The sequence below is a fragment of the Apteryx rowi genome, unplaced genomic scaffold (genome assembly GCF_003343035.1).
Source record: "Apteryx rowi isolate R43461 unplaced genomic scaffold, aptRow1 scaffold_119, whole genome shotgun sequence".
Taxonomy (NCBI): domain Eukaryota; kingdom Metazoa; phylum Chordata; class Aves; order Apterygiformes; family Apterygidae; genus Apteryx; species Apteryx rowi.
Window position 1 is genome coordinate 1,946,750 of NW_020447408.1, and position 19,780 is coordinate 1,966,529.

The 19,780-nt window shown below is 48.8% G+C and overlaps 3 protein-coding genes across 3 annotated transcripts in view; all 3 read right to left on the bottom strand.

The window, feature by feature from the left end:
* The window catches only part of SYNGR3 (synaptogyrin 3), a 21,697-nt gene extending 18,697 nt beyond the window's left edge, over positions 1-3,000 (bottom strand). The window contains exon 1 of the mRNA XM_026084730.1: positions 2,988-3,000. Coding sequence (XP_025940515.1) covers positions 2,988-3,000 — 13 coding nt within the window. The remainder of the gene's footprint in view (positions 1-2,987) is intronic.
* Positions 3,001-9,391: 6,391 nt separating this feature from the next.
* On the bottom strand, positions 9,392-14,937 carry GFER (growth factor, augmenter of liver regeneration). Its single transcript, XM_026086199.1, has 3 exons — positions 14,734-14,937; positions 13,800-14,014; positions 9,392-12,609 (listed from the first exon to the last, which is right to left on the bottom strand). Exons 1-3 carry the CDS (start codon positions 14,935-14,937, stop codon positions 12,447-12,449), a joined length of 582 nt encoding a protein of 193 aa, XP_025941984.1. The 3' UTR covers positions 9,392-12,446.
* Positions 14,938-15,965: 1,028 nt separating this feature from the next.
* On the bottom strand, positions 15,966-18,862 carry LOC112975645 (FAD-linked sulfhydryl oxidase ALR-like). The gene is made up of 3 exons (XM_026086010.1): positions 18,002-18,862; positions 16,990-17,189; positions 15,966-16,279 (listed from the first exon to the last, which is right to left on the bottom strand). The coding sequence occupies exons 1-3, from the start codon at positions 18,275-18,277 to the stop codon at positions 16,117-16,119; spliced, it is 639 nt and encodes a 212-aa protein (XP_025941795.1). The 5' UTR covers positions 18,278-18,862; the 3' UTR covers positions 15,966-16,116.
* Between the last annotated feature and the right edge of the window lie 918 nt (positions 18,863-19,780).

Consider the following 19,780-nt stretch of genomic DNA (forward strand, 5'->3'; position numbering starts at 1 on the left):
ACAGCAAGGGTCACCGTGCTGCAGCCAGAGTCACCGTGCTATTGCAAGGGTCACCGTGCTGCAGCCAGGGTCTCTGTGCAACAGCAAGGGTCACCATGCTGCAGCCAGAGTCACGGTGCTATTGCAAGGGTCACAGTGCTGCAGCCAGGGTCACGGTGCTATTGCAAGGGTCACAGTGCTGCAGCCAGTCACGGTGCTATTGCAAGGGTCACCACGCTGCAGCCAGGGTCACCGTGCTGCAGCCAGGGTCTCTGTGCAACAGCAAGGATCACCGTGCTATTGCAAGGGTCACCGCGCTGCAGCCAGAGTCACCGTGCTGCTGCAAGGAGGCAGACGCTGGAGCTGGCAGCGCAGGGGAGGCAGGTGAACCAGGAGGTGCAAAGAGCAGCCTGGTCCTGCCCATCCCACGGGTGCTGCAACAGCAGGTCCTGCCTTGCGCGGCAGCCGCCCTTTCTGCCCTCGTTCCCTCGCTGACGGCAGGGACAGGCAGGAGCCGGCAAGGCCAGTTACTCTCCCTCGCTCCTGCAGGCCCCTCAGCCAGAAGGTGCCCYGGAGCCCGGCTCGGCACCCCCGTGCCCCTCGAGGACACTGCTGGCCCCGGCCTGGCCCCTGCTTGATGCCCCACGCGAGGCAACACGCCTGCCRCCCCGCACGCCGGCGGCGCAGAGCCGGAGTACGGCGGCAGCCTGGGCGAGAGCTGCTGCTCGGGCTCGGCGGAGGGGGGCACGCTCCCCCCTCGCAGCTCAGCTCCGGCAAGGTTTCTGAGGTGTGATAAGAGCAAGGTGCTCAGCTGCTGCCGCAGCTGGGGCCTCTGGTTCAGAGCAACCCGTTCCTCAGGGCAGGCTCAGCCCAGCACTTCCGGGCAAGCGAAACCGGTTCGCACCTCCGAGAGGTGGGAAGCGCAGCCTGACGGGGGGCTGCCGCTCTCGCCGTGCCCCGCGGGGAAGGAGGGTCCGGGCCAGGCCCGCAGCCCCCTGCCCGCTCCCACCGGGGCAGCGGGGAGGAGGGGACGGAGGGCAACCCTCGACCGTGGCAAAGGGAGGTTCCCCCGAGGCCGGAGGCTCGGCTCCCCCGCCAGCGAGGCCGGCACCGCCGGGATGAGGATGCCGGTTCCATAGATACCGATGCCATGACAACTCTGACGTCACCCCTCTGCCCAGGACGGGCACTGCGGGAAAAGTCGCAGCGAGGGATACGCCTGCGCCGCTGGCACGGAGCGGGCCGCCGACCAGGCCCACGCGGGGCTCCGGGCCTCCGCCGCCTCCGCGCGCGACCTCGGGCAATGCACACCGTCCGCGCGGCTCTGCTTCCCCGGGACAGCAAGCGGCACGGCTGCTGCCGGCCTGGCCGCGCACAGGCGCAGGTGGGGTGTGCGTGCCAAGCCCCCCGCGCCGGGCCGCGACGCCCGGCTCCCTCCGGCCTTCTGCAGCCCGCCGGGCTCTTCGTTCTGGCAGGGGGTGATCGGGGCTTAACCGCCACCGCTCGCGACGCTGCCGCTCCGTTTTTCTCAATTACAGGTGAGTCATCATCTCTCCAGATCTATTTCTGACTCTCCGCAGGAAAAGCAGGATTCAGCCTTTCATTTCTCAATGTCACCGGCTCAGTAGAAATCGCATTTTACTACATGAAAAAGAAGCAGCTGTTAAGAGAACGCCGGGCTGGCACCTCCTGCTCTCCTCCCGGCAGAGCCCCGCGGGTCGGCCGGGGACGCTCGCCCCCGCGTCGAGAGCACCCCAACAACCTCGTCCCTGAGCCGCGCGTTAAGAGCAAGGAGCACAGTTATTCGAAGGGTCACCACAGGCGACATCTTCAAACCGCAGCGGTAGTTTAGAAGCTGCTATTTCAATGTTCCCCAAAATCATTTTAATGCTTTGGGAAAAAACCAAACTCCTGCATCTAGCAGCCCGGAGACGTTTACGGAGGCAAGGCCAGCCCTGCTGCAGGAGGGGCGGCGAGCGCGGCAGGGCCTCCGCCGTCCAGCACGGCCGTGGGAGCTCAGCACGCTCCTCACCTCGCCCCGYGAGCCCGTGTCCCCTCTAGTCACTGCCACACGACACCGCAGGCGGACGGAGGGGCTTCGGGAGGAGAGCATCTTGCTTAGCGCACTGGGACTCCCCGGTGCTTTCATCTGCATTTAAAGTCCAACCGGGTGACTGTCACGAGAAGGGACGTCGCAAAGCCCCGGCTGCCAGGTGGCACCGCCAGCGTGCACGGTCACCACGCTGCTTCGTGCTCCTTAGCTTCAGGCTGGCAATTGCTAACGCTCTGTAGCGGCTGCTCTCGCTATTCTTGCTCTTCGTGAGCACACGGGGAAGAGCTGCTGCTGCCAGTGTTGTGGTAAGAGGTCACGGTTGGTCACAGTCTATACAGGAGTTGCCTTAAATGGAACTCAAAAAATCCCCCAAACATGGTCGGTAGATTCATTTTGTCCTTTAGAAGTGGATTTTTCAAAGCCTGTGAGTGTGCTTTGTCCCAGCTACCTGTACACCACCACCGAGGCAGCCGTGCAACGGGATCAGTTCACCTAAGCAGAAGGTTGAGGACAGACCCTGAGAAAATCAATGACATGAAGAGAAGCTCCGGGGTAGGGCTCACCCAGGGCAGCAGCGTGCTCTTGGGGCTCCTGCCCAGAGAACCACCCAGAGCTCTGGCAGCTCTTCTTGGTTTTCTAGTGACACTGGACAAGACACTTCCTTCCATCCCTTTGGGCCTCTCTTCCCCCTTCCTGAAACGCCTTGCCCAGCTCATCTGCCCAGATTGGGACGGGCACATGTTGGACAACACAAAGCGCAATGAGAACAAGATCCAGGCTGAATCTTTTAGATACTACCGTAGAACAAATTGCAACCGTATCAAGACAAATAAACAGTTTGTTCTCTTCGGAGCACGATGGTGACGCATGAGGCAAGTTTCCCACAGAAATCCCGGCTTCTAAACTCGTCCTCTTCCCTTGAGTTTCATCTCTCCAACTTCTGCTGCATTCATACAGTCGTTTCTCATGTCGCGGTGTGCTAGCTTTTGTCTCCTGCTACAGTTGTGCTGATAAAGCAGAGTAGCTCGCTCTCTCGCCTACATGTAAATTGTACTTCTATTTTACTTTCTGTGGCTGCAAATAAGTTAACAGATATACATAGCCAGCCAATAACAGAAAAGTATATTCAATCTTGAACAGTTTTCTTGATTATTTTCCCCCATGAAATGGAGAAAGAGAACAGGGTTCAGAGATGGCAATTTCCAAAGCATTTTTCCAGTTTTAATCAGTTCTGTCCGCATTTACTTTTCCCACTGGATTCCAGTGACAGGGAGAAGACAGAACAGTAGACAGACAAGTGCCCAGGATCTGTCCATGTTCTGGTTTTACACGAGTTTAATTAAGGGTGTTGCAAAACAGGAGTTTGCTTCATGCTTCTTGTAGCCACAGGGACTTCTTACTCTTTGTCTCCAACAAACAAACAAAAACAAAGCAATGCAGTTTTTACACAAGGGTAAGTACCTGGGTGTGATATCCTTGAGGAGATAAGATGTGGGGCTTTCTCTTCTTCAAAGCATGTCTGAGGCAGCCATATCCATTCAGCTAAGGGCTGATTTTATCTAGCTGTGCAGAGGTAAGCGCGGCGATGTTTTTATGGGCATATGACTGAACACAGCAATTTATGAGAGCTTACCAAGTCACCTCTTGTCAGCCGAATGATCTTAAAGGACTGCGTGAGATCCTAACCTGCCCCACTTGTGAAGCATAACATATTTGCTAAAATTTCCAAGCAGGTGGCTGAGACCAATGCACCCTGCCTCACAGTTCCAGTGCTGCTGTTCCTGGATCGGGATCTGGCCCATAGGAAGCCCAGTAACAGTCACGGTAAGTCAACACAAATACATTCAGTAGGACTGACCAGATTTTCTGCGGCAGAGGACAGCAGTTAGATGCCCCGGTTTTACAAATGAAACAATCGGTTAGCCATGTCTACTGCTTTAACATCCTCAAACTAAAATACTGATGTGAAACTGCCTTGCCCTCAAAACAGTTTTGACGATGTATTTATAGAGAAACTGCTTCTGCCGAACACTCCAAATAAGCTCAAAGCAGGCACTTTGCAGCCGCGCGTGCGGCTGAGCCAGCCTGACTTCTGCCATGGTTTATAGTCCATTGACCTCAACAGAGTTCCATGAGGTCAGACGTTATCTTTTACACTGGCGTAGGTGGTAAAACGGCTTGCTTTTTATGTGCTGTCTGAACAGTACGCTTGGAGCAACACTTTTGATCTACGTTCATTTACTTGTTACTCTGAAATGCTTTGCTTGACATTCATTAGAGTTTGGCTAATATYGCTTGCAGCCATTAGTCTCTAGAAAAACAGGAGAGTCAATGGAAATCTCTCCGAGAGGTGCTTAGAAATTCATAGTGTCCAGCAACAGAGAGAATGGGCTTCCTGATTAATAATACCTTAGCGTGCTATCACTAGAAAGGATGGAGAGCATTAAGTAGCTAAGAGATCCAAAAATAACTGGAAAACCATTTATTAGATGGTTACTCATCCACATCTGAAATGCAGTCATTTCTGAGGTGGGATTCGGCAGTTACTGCGCAAGTATAAATACAAGAAAAATGTGCTATGAGAAAATGCAGAAAACTTCTCTAACTAGAATTGCTAGGGGAAGATTTGGATAGCAGAATTTAATTAATTGAGATAGCGTTTGTTTTGAACAGAAGAGTTAATATCTCAGCACTTGCATAAAAACCAAACTGAACAAAAACCCCCAGAGGGTTTCAAAACGCTTTCCAGTGGTGAAATCACAGGCTTGATATCTCATCTGGTAAATTTATTCTTTGCTTCTCAAAAAATTTCAGCACAAAAAGTTGGGGATTTTTTGCAAACCAGTAATCTAATCTGATTCGCTCACTGGGCTGAACACTTCAAGGTGAATGAGCACAAACATCCTGTGATGAGCAAGACAAAAGGGGAAAAGAAAATCTCTAGCTGTTTTGCAAACTGACCTCTGTAGGACCACAACAGCAAGTCATTGTGTAGGGCCTGACCAGAAAGTTGACTTCTGTGCTCGTCATCTGTTGCCTGCTCACTGTTTCAGCTAAGCAGGCATGGTAATGAGAGCTGGGCTGACAGCTACAAGGACACGGGGCAGACTCTGAGCAGCTCGAGCCGTGCTCTGACATGTGTAGCTCCTACAATTCTGTCTGAGCTACAGCAAGCTTTGCTGCCAAAGTTGCTCTCCCAGCTCAGTCATTTTGTTATTATTATTTCTGCCTATGTTACTTAACAATGTAAGATCCATAGTGCAAGTTCTGGGGGAAAAAAAGGTCCACAATGGTTGCGCAGTGAACATGGTATTTGTAGTGACATGCTGAAAACAAGAAATGCCTTTTGTATTCTAATTGAACACACAGCATATTAAACAGGTCCTTGGAGTTCAAAGGTAATGTAACTGGAGGTAAAGGAGATTTGTGGGGCTGACTGAGATGAGTGATTTGTGTTATGGTGACCAGTCTCAGGCCCAGGATGCATGTGAGCATGTTCAGATAGCCTCCTGAAAGAGATTGTCATCTAAATAGGAAATACAGGCAAAGGCTGGTGAAAGGCTGCTATTTTTATACTCATTTTGCAGAAGGGGAAGTGTGGCTCCAAAAGATGAAGTGACTTACCTGGAGCCTAGCAAGAAGTCTGTGGCCAACAGAGAGCTGAATTTTGATCTTTTGAATCTCAGCTAAGTGATCCAGCCATAGGGCCCTTCTCTCACATACCTCGTGTAGGGTATTTTATCCCATCTAAGGAGCATGACATGAAACACAGTCATAATATCCATTTTTTCATACCACCGGTAGCTTGGGCCCTGTGTCAATGATGGAAGCAGGAAAAGCCTGGGTTCTGCCAGACCATACTCAGTGTTTGAAAGGAAAGCCCCTGTCCACCACCATCCCATAGCAGGACTTGAGACCAGAGCTAAACTTGATGTTCTGGGAAAAACAGAAGTATCTGCCTGATGTCTGCTGTGAGAAGGGAGCTAATTTAACTCAGCTGTTTACTCTCTCAGATGTGCAAATTCAGAGTGAGGCTCCCATGGAACTCTTTGGAGTTTCTTCCTACCTCCTCCCATGCAGAAATGCTGGGTTGTATCCCTGTATCAACAGGTTTCCTGAAATCACAGTTGTCTTCTGGTATTCCCTTCAAATTCTCCTTCTTCCATAAAGCAACCAGAATAGACGATGACTTTGGCAAGCAAGTTCAATCCCTTCTCCTGACTGAAAGTAGTGCCCGTTTCATGACTGCTGTTTGCCTTTCTCCTTTCACGTGTCTGGTCTGTGCAAGTGACCATGCATGTCTGTGCATATATAAAAGAGATTATTGGTGCAGAATGGTTATGATGGAAAATCCTGAAAAGTTCAAATACCACCTGGAGAAAATTTCAGGAAAAACACCCTCAGAGCTGTGCCAGTATGGACCAGTTCAGCTTTAGGCAAGGTAGGCATCTGGCTCTCATTTGCTGTTGGCTCAGATCACAGGAGGAACAAGAGCAAGCTATGTTCTGGTTGCACAAGATCTAACCAGAGCAGTCTCTGCCATCAAGAGGACATCTGAAGGCTGGCCACAACTAAGTTGCTTTTGTACAGCAAGTCACCCAAAGGGCAGAGCGAGACAGACTTCTACTGAGGAACTGACTTCCACCCAGCACGGCAGGACTCACTACCTACTACAGCATTGACTTAGCCTGCAAGTGCCTCAGCGCTCTGCTGTCTTCTGGCTAGGTTTGTGAGATACCTAAAACAGTTCACAGTGCAAAACAAGTGATGTCCTGTATTACACACAGAAAATGCTCTGTATGGGAAAGTGACTGGTATAAAATCATCAGATAAAGTTCATTCACCTTTTCCAGTGTATTAATTGCTCAATAAGAGAAGCCAGGATTTCTCCATATACAAGCAGCTGGAAGTTAGGTAGGAAGCATGCTGGAAACAGCATTCAGACAGTACTTCATTATACTCCCAAGTACAGATTTTAGCTTCAAGCAGAGAAATAACACATCCCTCATTTAGGTAATTATAGAAGAGATATTGCACATGGTAGCTTATAACCAAACTCAGTTACTTTTCAGACTAGTGGCTTGAAACTTTAAGTCAACAAAATCTCTTCCCACAACCCACAGGAAAGGGACTAGCACAAGGTGAAACCTTTGTTATTTGGAGCAGTTTACAAAGCATAAAAAAAGAAATGAGAAAGTCAACTAAATATATTCTTTGTTGCCCTCTACTGTTTGCTTGGTTAAGACGCAAAGCAACTTTTCTGTGTAGCTCCCACAGATCTCCAAAGCACAATGCAGTAAAGGACAAGAAAAGCCAAGAAGCATGACAGTGTGTGATATTTGTGAGGGAAAACCTGGGACCACAATGAGACTTCCACAGTATGAGTGCTCCAAGGAAAAACAACAGCCTGTACTCTCACAGTGCACAGAAACACAGGGCACCTTTCAGGAGGAAGCAACGCAGCAAGGTCAGGAGAGAAAGGAGCAGAACTCAGCAGGCTTGAGGGCCATGACCACTGTCTGACAGCTAGACCATGCCAGATGCTGCATGCCCGGACAAACTCCAACCTGACTTGCAGGGCTGCATTAGCTAGTCTTCGCTAGCTCAATATGCACAGACAGAATCGTCACTCACCAAGGGGAACAAAACAGCTTCAAAGTTTGGCAGACAAGTACTAGTGCTTCTGGTTAACCTTTACCTCTAGATGAAGAACGTCAAGAAYAACTCTAAAAATGAAGAACTGCTAGAAATAAGACGACAGATACCCTCAATACAAACAAGGGCATTGAGTCATATTTATCCTTAGCTGGAAGGAAACAATCGCCGTTCCAGAGTTTTGTAGTGAGTTTTCTGAGTTGCAGCAGATGTATCCTGCCTCATAACCACCATCATCGCTCAGGTCCCTTGGCTCTGAATTAATTGTGCGGCAGCGCAGACACCTGACTCTGCATGAGCCAGCTTGGAAGCAGCATAATGGTGTTCAGGTACACTTCCCTGTGGGACTCGCCAATTCAGGTCAGTGCTCTAGCTGATCGTAGTGCTGACCTCCTTCCTCTCTGACAGTGTTCTGGGTTCCTACTGCCAATTTGCCTATTTGCTATTAGTCATGATTTTGCTTTGCATACTTTATCTTACTTCTCCTATTAGCCTAGAATATCAAGAGCTGACTTCACACACAACCTGGTTGGCAGTTTCTACTGAAGTACCAGTTCCTGACTGCACAAAATACTGAACAGGTCCTCTCCGCCACTGCAGAGAAGAAGCCTGAACAACCATTCCAAAAATGGAAAAAAAATATATATATATCAATGCTGATAGGAGGAAAGAAAAGGAAGTTATCAAACCCCACCCCGTCCAAAGCCTGGAGCACAGAACAAAGTCATGGCCGATCAGAGGATGGGGACTGTAAAACTTCCACAAGAGGAAGTATCACACACTGCCTGTAAGAGGCTGGAGCAAAACACACATGCAAGCAAAGCCGCTCCTGGGAATCTGACTGTACGCACCCAACACACTGCAAAGGAACAGCTAATCCCTGGAAAAATGTTAAAAGCATCGTAGTGCTTCTGTCAACATCTGCACTTGTTACTGCTCAAGGCAGCTCTGCCTCCCATTCATGAAGCAGGCATTCCCTCGGGGCTCCCTGCTCTTTGCTTTCGGGAGCTGGGGAGTGGTGGTGGGGGTGGTTAAAAAAAAGTCACCACAGCTACCAGTGCAAACCAGTCCATGAAGACAGTAAGTCCTATGGGAAGCTGGAGGTTAGCAGGTGCCTACTGCACAGGAGCAGCTCTTGAGTCAGGTCCCACAAGTTCCTCAGGCAGCACCTGCTCCTCCTCACTGTGCTTTGTCTTGCAAGGGCTCCTCGTATTAACAGAAAGCAGCTTTCCCTTTCCGGCAAAGGGGATGGGAAACACATGGTTGTGTGGTGAATATGCAGCTAATATAAACATGGCCCTTCAGGGGATGACACCCCCAACTGCCATCCTGCTCATATTAAGCAAGATTGGAGCTTACTCCCAACTACTGTTACCCTTAATGATGAAACATATGTCAAAAAACACTTGAACCCCATAAAAAATACCTCACCAGTCCCCAAATATAACCAAGCTACAAATTGATGGGCAAGGACCTGGTCTACAAAAAAACTCTGCATTTTTGTAGCTTCTTTGTCTGAAGAAAATTGCATCAGTTCAACAGCTCAACAGAGAAGGACCAACTGCAGCCCCAGCTTCTCTGATCAATACACACACACAGAAATACACAACTGATCAAGCTCAGGCAGCAATATACGGCCATGCACAACATCAGACACCCCAGCATGTCAGGATGGCTTTTCATAAGGGCTCATGCAGTAGGGAAGCCAGGAATGCACTCGGTTGCTTTATTATTTTTTACATCAACAGGAAATATAATCTGAATACATATATTTTTAAAACTAGATTTAATCAAGTGCTTTAGAAGAGAATTCACATTTTTTCCTTCTTTTCTGTAAACAAATACAAGTATTTTCAAAAAAAAATTTCATACATAAGATTAAACTTTTAGATGTAGTCCAAGCAGCAAGAAGATCCCCCCCCACAGTCAAGTCCACAGAGATGACGTTATGCCTGAGAAACACATGACAAGTCAAAGCTCTTCTGCAAGCCATAAACAGGAAAGAACAACAGAAAATGCAAGCACGTGCTTTACCAAATGGCCACTTAGCAAAGTTACAAATTGCCCTAACATCCTAGTACCCACAATTGGTAGTCTCATTATTAGGAGGCATTTGCTAAGGATACCAGCTTCAGCTTTTAAGGCTCTTCCCCTACCTCTGTTCCCTGCCAGAATAAACAGAGCAGCAGAAGGGGCTTTTCCTTCTGCACACCTCTACCTCCTTGACCAACGCAAGGCAAGATGACAAAAAGTTGTTCTGTTCCCACAGCTGGTCCCCAACTCTGATTTTGAGAGGGATGTCTGATTTTTTTCCCCTTTCTACACTCTTAAGATATGGACAGACGCACTAGTATGGTGGAGGGTTACCCCTCACCTGCCTGTCACCAATTGCATGCCAGCACAGGACAGCAGCGGTCATAAGACTTATCTGCAGAGCTCAAGCACGCTGGCATGAATAAGTGCATATCAGTGACCTGGCTCATTTTCAGCGTTGAAATGAGACAGGAGGTGTTTCACCAACCTATTTACACTGAAGCAGATTAGGAAGAAGTTTCATGATCTCCTCCATGGACAATTAAACCACCATACAGAGTAGTTAAGGGCAGAGTGGAAAGGAAGAGCAATAAGTTCCTGCTTTAGCACATCAAGTCCAGAAGAAAGTGTCTCCCCATAGCTGCTAAAGCTATCCYGAAAGAACTGGCTAAATCATGACAGTCATGATTTAGTCAAAAGTGGTACGACAGCCGTTGTGTTGGTCCTCTCCCCACCAGCGGATACCAACATGCTTAACTCTGGAGATTTGAGTTTATTATTAAAAAGCAAAAACTAGGGGCTGGAATTTGTTTGTCCTAAGAAACTCAACATAATAGGAAAGTTCTTAGAGCACTTTTAATAGCTAACGACATCCCGAACTTTTAAGTCGGATTGCATACATCACAAGATAACTATCTTCAGTTTTGTTAGTTTTGTATTTAGGAATGTTATTACATAAAACCTGCGATAATATGCAGTCACTTGAGTGTTACATATCTATAACATCTGTCTAATACTGTTTTAACAGGTCTAACTTGAAAGGACTTGAATATGCCATAAACCAGCTGAACATATTTGCAAAGCTCTGACTGCTTTTTTAAACACTGAARAGCCCCATGCATGAAAGACTTAAGATCAAAGTTCTCAGATATGAGCTGTCATCTCCCTAATATTGTAAATGTATTACCTGTTAACATTTTCATGTAACACACTTTATCAGCGAGAGTAAATTTACAGGTGTACTGTAGTGCATGAAATAAGGAAACTCATTAAACATGCAAGAAAACATCAGCAGGAARTTCAGAGGGAAAAAGCCTACTATCGTCATGGTTTGTGCAAACTCTTGCAAACTTTTCATAGCCAGAAATGCAATAAGAAGGCCATCATATTACTATTTTAAGAATGTGAAATTATTTTGACTTTTTTGTAAATTGTCTACATAAATACATTGTGGTATAAATCATTTATACTATTTCACTTGAATCTGAAATTCACATATATATCTCAATAACATACTGATGCAGTATAGATGACATAAGAAAAATACATATAGTAAGGATTCTGACCACTTTCTAGGGAGGGAATCTACTTTYGAGACTACTTTGAGTCCCCTGTGCAATAAATACTACGTAAAGCTGGCATCACAGTCTTAAGCAAAACTCAAATGCTGCAGGGGGTTGTAAAGTGCCTTTGTTCTGGGCACATTTTAGCTAGGGGTACACCAGAATATCAATCTTGTCAGCAAGTACCAGTCAAGAATTTCAAAACACAAATGATATCTCAGAATACTGTATGCTAAACAAATCTGAATACGCTTCATAACAGTTATCAATCTCTCTCAGCTCATTAGAGCTATTTTCATGACTGACAAAAGTTCACAGCAGAGATAGGGCATGGGGCAGGGCAGGCGGGGAACTGCTTCAAAAGAAAGTGGCTCAATAGAACTTATCATACCCTGTCCAAATCCAAACAAAATTAGCAATCAATTTAAAACACTTGAGTTTCATCCAGTTGATACTTCTGACTGACTTTTTTGCCATGCTTTAATTTCCCTTTCAACMAGATCCTCCTACATGATAAATTGAAACACAAAGACTGAATGAGAGATCTGGGTTCTGTGACCTTAGTATTTAAATCAAATGTACCTGCCTTCAGGCACTTTAGCAAATGAACGGGATGCAAGTTTAACAACAAGCACTGAAGATCTCTGAAAAAGAGATCAAGGACTACAGACTTGTCACAAAACACAGTACRAGTTTGCTGTATCAGAACAACAAAGATAAAGCAACATGGAAAGAGAGATGTGTTTTCTAAAACATTAAGGCAATGCTTGCAGATAAATGAAAAAATGCTGAAGGGAAATTCCCTACAACTAAGGCAGGGAAAAGGAACTCTAGTCACAGAATGCCCATAAAATAAGGAAATGTAATAATGAAAAAGTCTCTACAAGTTTGTCAGTAACTTAATTTCACAGGTTTCTGCCAATTCCTGTGCCAAATGTAAGGCCTCAATCCTTCAGATTATGGGCAATATATTCTGTGTGATCATTTATCAAAATACTCTTAGGATAAGATTTTCAAATTGTCTTTTACAATTGGTTTCACCTTTATTTCCAGAAGCCACATCAGTCATGCGCACATGCACACACACATTTACTTGCACTTCTCCTTGTAGTGACTTCAAACCAGAATTGGGGCTGTTAAATTTCCAGAGCAGTCTCTACAGATTAATCACAACTACCATCTTTCCAACCATCTCGCCAGCGCTCATCCACACGAGAGCAGTCAAATTCAGTTTTCCCCAGTTTCCTGTTTACTTCATTATGAAGAAGACACAACCACTGGGAGAAGTTATTTCTGTTGCTAGTATCGGGCTGATTTGTACGTAATCTGCGGACAGGGAAGAGGAAATAAATGTTATTTCTTTACAGTCACCAATCTCAATCACCAAAGCAGGAATATAGCACACAGACAGCTGGAGTCTCCTCTTCCATTATTGCAAGATGAGTCCCAAAGAGACCCCAGAACACAGCACATCAAGATCAGTGATCACCAGAGGCTGAACCTCCCCAATAAAACAACAACAGCTGCAACCAGCTTGGTTTCATTCAACTCCTAGTCTTGTTCTCAACTGAAAAAGATGCAGGAGTCAAACAGCCTATCCATGATGAGAAGCAAGAAATACTCAAATACCTCAATACACTCAATAGTAATAATAATAACAAAAAAAGATCTTAACTGTACAAGTGGAAAACATTGAGCAGTTTTTTTCCTACCATGTGACACCTGCTGACTTTCAGTCATTAATTAGCTTTCGAATAGGAAAAAAAAGTTTTTTCTCTATTCCGTTATATTTTGGACAAAGAATCAGCCTAGCTTATAATTTATTTAGCTCTAGTTACACCCAGTGCGTAGAGTATTCCTAAACACTATGCAAGTTTTCAGCTGTCTTTGTATTACCCAGCTGAACACTATTCAGTCTTCTCAGTGGCTAAGGAGAGCCTGTTTCTAGAGATGAAAATCACCAATTTGATATCCCCCAATATGACAAAATCTGTTGCCACTCAAAGATACTTAATTTCATCACTAACCAAGATAAATCAGTACCCACTCCATACTATTTGACTAGTTTTGGGGTTTTTTTTAAACACATTCATCATTTGAAAAATAGGAGTTGAAATTTTCTAGAAATATGTTGACAGTAACAGCCCATTTCAGTCTTTGGCTCCACTGCTGAGATCGCCAGTGAAAGCACATTTTTGAGGTAGAAGCACACACTTACTTCCTGAAAGCCAAATTAGCCCCAGTCTAATTCCATAACTAGTCAGGTCAGGTTTGAACCAGAAAAAACTACAAAACCTCTTCTGGGAGGTGTTGGAGGCAGCACACGATTTAACAGCACTAGAAAGGGCTTTTTTTTTTTTTTTTTGAGAAAGCATATATGTGGTTTATGCAAACACGGAAGAAAAACAGTTCAGATGGCTATAAACCCCAACTATAAGAAGAGCCGATGATATGCAAACAGCCACCACAGTCACGCATTTCAGTAGCGACCATAAAACACTGATAGAGCCGCTCACCTTTCCCTCAGATCTTCAGCACAGTGCTCGCAGGGATAAAACTTGGAGAAGAGGTTGACGAACTGCCTCATCTCGCGCTGCTGGGCACCAGTGGGCTGCTCGGGGTAATACGCCGCCATGGTGTGGAGGAAGGCCCAGGTGCTGCGGCCCAGCTGCTCGCTGTCCAGGGGACAGTCCGGCGGCGGCTCCTTCTCCTCTGCGACGGCGCTGGCGTCCTGCGGCGGGACAGAGGGTGGCAGGGGGATGTCAGGGTCGGAGCCCCTCACACGCGGGGGCTGAGCGGGGCGGGGGGAAAGGCCCCTTCGCACCCCGACGGGGAATGACAACAGGCCCCCGCCRAACCCAGGGGGTGACAGAGGCCACTGTGCGGGGCAAAAAGCCCGAGGGGGGGCCCCGGGGGATGGGCTTCCCCCTCACAACCTCCCTCCCCCCGGGGGGGGCTCCGGTGGGGATGGGCCCTCCCCTCACAACCTCCCTCTCCCCGAGGGGGGCTCCGGTGGGGACGGGCCCTCCCCTTCACAACCCCCCGGGGGGGGCTCCGGTGGGGACGGGCCCCCCCCACAACCCCCTTCCCCCCGGGGGGGGGCTCCGGTGAGGACGGCCCCCCCCCACAAACCCCTTTCCCCCCGGGGGGGCTCCGGGGGGGACGGCCCCCCCCCCCACAACCCCCTTCCCCCCGGGGGGGGGCTCCGGTGGGGACGGCCCCCCCCCACAACCCCCTTCCCCCCGGGGGGGGCTCCGGTGGGGACGGGCCCCCCCCTTCACAACCCCCCTCCCCCCGGGGGGGGCTCCGGTGGGGACGGGCCCCCCCCCCTCACAACCCCCCGGGGAGGGCTCCGGTGGGGACGGCCCCCCCCACAACCCCCCTCCTCCCGGGGGGGGGGCTCCGGGGGGGACGGGTCCCCTCCCGCCGGGGCCGGGGCCGCCGCCTCACCGCGCCGCCCGGCGCCGCCCGCCTCCTCTGCTCGCGCAGCCAGCTCTTGAAGTCCGTGCAGGCCCGGCACGGCTTCCTGTGCGGCTCCTGCGCCCCGGAGCCGGCGGCGGCGCCGGGCGGGACGGGGAAGGGGAAGGCGAAGGAGCCGCTCTCGGTGCCCGGGAAGGACGCGGCGCCGCGGCGGCCCTCACCGGGCGCCGCCATGTTGCGGCCGCGGTGCACGTCGGGCCGGGGGAGGCCGCCATGGCGGGGGCGGGGGCAGGGAGGCGGAGGAGGGGCTTTACCTGAGTTTTCCCCTTTTTTMCCTGGGCTATCCGTCCCCTCGGCGCTCCGGGTTTCCCTTTATCCCCTTTGACTCCTCACAGGGGGCCAACGGGGGCTGTGATGGACCCGGCTCACACACACACACACCACATCCCATGTACACCCACACCGTGTGCTCCACACACGCTGTGTCCTCCACACGCCATGTCCTCCACACACCGTCCTCCACACATGCCGTGTCCTCCACACACTGTGTGCTCCACACACTGTGTCCTCCACAAGCCATGTGCTCCACACCGTGTCCTCCACACACCCTGTCCTCCACACGCTGTGTGCTCCACACACCATCCTCCACACACGCTGTGTCCTCTGCACACCACGTCCTCCACACATGCCACGTCCTCCACACACATCGTGTCCTCCACATGCTGTGTCCTCCACACACCATCCTCCACACATGCTGTGTCCTCCACACACCACGTCCTCCACACACCACGTCCTCCACACACCCTGTGTCCTCCACACACCATGTCCTCCACACACATCATGTCCTCCACACACCGTGTCTTCCACATGCTGCATCCTCTACACATACCATCCCCCACACATGCCGTGTCCTCCACATGCCACGTCCTGCACACACGCCGTGTCCTCCACACACTGTGTCCCACCTGCACACTCCACATCCCCCCCACACCCCATCCCCGCTGCCGATAGCTCATTAACGCCAAGTCCGGCGGYGGTACCAGTGCGGGTGCGCACAGGTGAGCGCCGGCGGGATCCAACCTGCCCCTTTAGGTCTCTGCTGCATGTGCCGAGGAGGCCAAAATTCATAATTTCTGTGTGTTTGTGAAATCGTTGCTGTGACAGAAGACCGTGGTCGCAGCTATATAATCACATAGCCGCAATTTCATCTGCCCCCGGAGCTCACTTGGAAAGACAGTTTTCCCGGATTGCAGGTGAGAAGATCTGGCCTGATTGTTCTCTCAAGCTGTGTTAAACACTGCACACAAATCTGCTCATTTGTATAAWTTTTAATGATATTGCACCAGGTTCAGTTTTGAATCTCGTATTTGAAGAGAATAGGATTGGTTTTCCGTCCTGTAGCGTGTCCGTGTGCTAGCAAGACGAGCCGCTTTTGCAGCCTTCTCGCCAGCGCTCGTCCACCTGGGAGCAGTTAAAGAGAGGTTTGCCCAACATTTTGTTCACGTCGTTATGAAGCGCACAGAGCCACTGGCATAGGTTCTTCCGGCTGCTGGTATCTGGCTTTTTCGTGCTTAAGCTGCAGAGGCGGAAAAAAACAAACACAAATGATGCCCATGCAGAATCAATGAATTCACTGTCCAGACAAGGAAAGACTAAGACGTAGCCTGCTTTGCTCTATAAATATCCAGAGACTACATTCAAGCTTCCAGAGTTCTGCCTTCCACCTTGAGCAGAAAAAAACATAATTCAGATCAAGGGGGACATACCTCCTCTGCAGTCTGTATCTATCTGTATAACTTATTTACCATAAATACAAAGGTATCAGTAACTGCACAATTTACACCTCTTCAAGCCCTGCAGGTAATGTGTGCTGTTCAAGCAGGGCAAAGTTGAGCTGTTCCAGGTCCCCTCATTGCTTTGTCACTGTAAAAGCCTTCAGACCCTTAGCACACACTTAATATTTCAAAATCCTTTCAGACCAGCTCCTTATATCATTGCTAGTTGTCCACATTCTTTGTGCTCCTAGGTACCAAGCTGATCAACAGGCTGCACTTAAGAGAGCTCAGTGGCGCAGACCAGCTTTCCTGCCTGAAGGTTGTGTTGAAGGGGGCCTGAATATTGTCTCAAGTGTAGTGATTTAATCAACAATGTGATATTAAAAAAAAAAATCCATTAATTTGACTTATGCACCAGTAGCAAAATGTCTGCATATCAAATTTTGCATATTTAAAATCTGCCACATGCTCGTATTTAGATAAAAGTCTATTGAGAAGGGATTTAGTTTACCTGCTCCTGAGATTGTTTGCACATGTTATGCAAGGGTAGAACTTGCTAAGTAAGTTAAAGAACTGAGCCATCTCCTGCTGCTGGGTGCTGCTTGGCTGCTCAGGGTAATACGCTGCCATGGTGTGAAGGAAGGCCCAGGTCTTTCGCCCCAGCTCTTCTCTGTTGAGTGGACATTCAGCAGCTTTCTTTCTCCTCCTTTTCTGGAAAGTCACAGGGTTTGCATAAAAGTTAGGACTGTGCATGACTTAGCTTATGTCTAAATCAGCTTAGTTCTGTCCTAATAAAGGGAGCTAATATGACATTGTGGATGCAAATGCGCGTACACATGGGGGATGTGATCTGGCTCTGCTCCAAACTTGGGTGATCATGCAGCAACAGCATCAGGTTCACAGCTGTGTCCCCAACCCCTTGGAAAGGCTAATGAGCTGGGGCTTGGCCCTGTGCTAAAAGTGCAGGTAAAGCTTTTGGTCAATTCATGCTGCAGTTCAGAGAGTGTGACTGCCTAAAGTGCGCCCCGCAGCCAGGCTCTGATACAGGACAATGTTAGAAAGTTCTTAATGGGGGTTCTGAGGATGAACAGAAGCAGGGCTGGGACCTCTGAAGCCTCATTAAAATGCACGGACTACATGAGCTTTTTCAGACAACAGGCAACCTGTGTCTCCTCTATAGCTGTAAGAGAGGATGGAGTGAGGAGGGAACTTTAAAACATATATGGAAGAACAGTTCCTGATCACAGGACTGGCATCTGGCACACTTCCTGGGGTAAAAGGAACATCCAGAATACTGGTTTAATTGCTGCTTATTTCCTAAGTCCTCACCTATGCTCTTCTCTTTGTCTATGCCTAGAGAGGATGTCCTCCCTTCCACGTCATTTCTAGTATGGTTTAGTTCTCACCTTCTCTTAGCCCTGGAGGATCACAGCTCATCAGCTGCCAGTCATCTTTTTATGGTAAAAAGAGACACCCCAGCTGCTTAAGCACTGCCCAGGCCTTCCTCACTGAGTTGCTCTTACCCGCCTCCTTAAGTTCATGCCTCTTGTCATCCTCAAATAATTCCTCTTGTTTTTTGACTTCTTGCAGATAAGGCATTTTCTTCTCTTTGGTCTGCCCAGTGTTGTAGGCTGGTCTAGTGCAGATGAAGTGGTGGGACTGTTGACATTAGAAGAACGTGAAGATGAGCCAGAGGGCAGACAAAGCAATTTCTTTCCTGACTTCTTGTCCTTTTCCCAGTAAAACACCAGCATAAGGTCATTCTTCTTCTTCTTTTTGGCTTGATGCTGTGGTGCCATTAGAGAGAGATTTCAAGGCCACAGGATAAGTCTCCCACTGTGGACAGTGCACTCTAGAATGTGAAGTTTGTGTCCATTTCCACTTTTCACATCTTCATGTCCTGCAGGTCAAGAAAAAGCTACGACGCTTTGTTTAATACATGAAACTCAGCTTGGCCAGAACACTCTTACAGGCTCTCCCCGACGGCTGGGATGGAGGTGGACCAGTACAAGCGAAGACAACTGAGAGAACAGGAATGAACTGCGTACGCCGGGGTCAGCGTGCGCGCGGGGCCGTGCCCGGCAGCGCTGTGCGGAAGGCGATGATGGCAGGAGGCAGCGCTGATCTCACAGTGCCCCAGCGCAGGCYGCTTTCCAGCCCGGAGCCGGCGCCCCTCCTGACACCGTTGTTCCTGTCGTCTCCTCYGACCTTCGGAGTCATTTCCCCTCAGTTTTACTGCGTCAGGAGCTGGGGGAAAAATGGGGACTCGGAGAGCTGTATAAACACACAGCTAACCCGGCCGGCCCTCTGCCTTTGCAAAGTGTGGACGTGTGATTTCCCCAAGTTATCAGTGAGGAAGCGGAGGCACATAACGTTCGCAGATGGGTAGATGTGGCAGAGTCAGCAGCAGAAGCAGGGAGTCCTGGTTTTGCTGTCTCATATTTGAATTGTTTTTTCTGGTCTTTGCCAACAGATAGGAAATGCTGCTTTTTATCTGCGTTTCGGCTGCCTGGGTGAGGAGGCCTTTCTGTGCAGCCGTGCTTCCCCCTGGGCAGCTGCGTCCTCTGGTGAGCACTGCCCTCTTTCTTCAGAAAATTCCAGAGTATTTTCTTTAGCAATTAGCTTGGCACCGTTCAGTGCTTTTGCTTGTTAGCACCTTAGATTTCTCCAAGTGGTCTCTCCAAAATATCATCTTAAGAAATTTTATAACGGCTGTCGGGGATAGGTTTTTGCCTCTGCTCCCCCCTCCTCTTGCCCCTCAGCCAGCACTGGCTCTTTTCATGTCCCTTCAGGCAGTCCTGGTGCGACAGCCTTCTAGTTAGCAGTGCTGGCCTTCTAGAAATAGCCATACTTCTCCACATCCGCTTTCTTCCAGGCCATTTCAGAGTCTATTGGAAATGCATCCTGAGTCTTTTTCTGGATGTTAAATTAGGGCTGTTGTGCCACAAATTCTGCAAAGAGGCAATTTGTATGAAAGCTGCTGAAAAAATACTGCTCGTTTTCAAGCTGTTATCCTCTGATATATTTAACACAGCGTGGTGTAAAATTTTTACCAGGTAATGCATCATATTTAGAAAGATGCTTCAAAGACATGCCTTCAGAGAGGGTTTCAGAACTTAATGTGCATTTCATGGAAATGGCTGATGTGTTTTCTAGTCTGTGTAGCACTGAACTGATGATCTAGATCTCCACCTTTGGGCCTAGTATTTACTAGTGTTCCATTTTTTATGTATGCGACTTTATGAGAACATTTCTTTGCTGATATTTGGGAGGGAGGAGAAGAGACATGAGTAACTAATAGG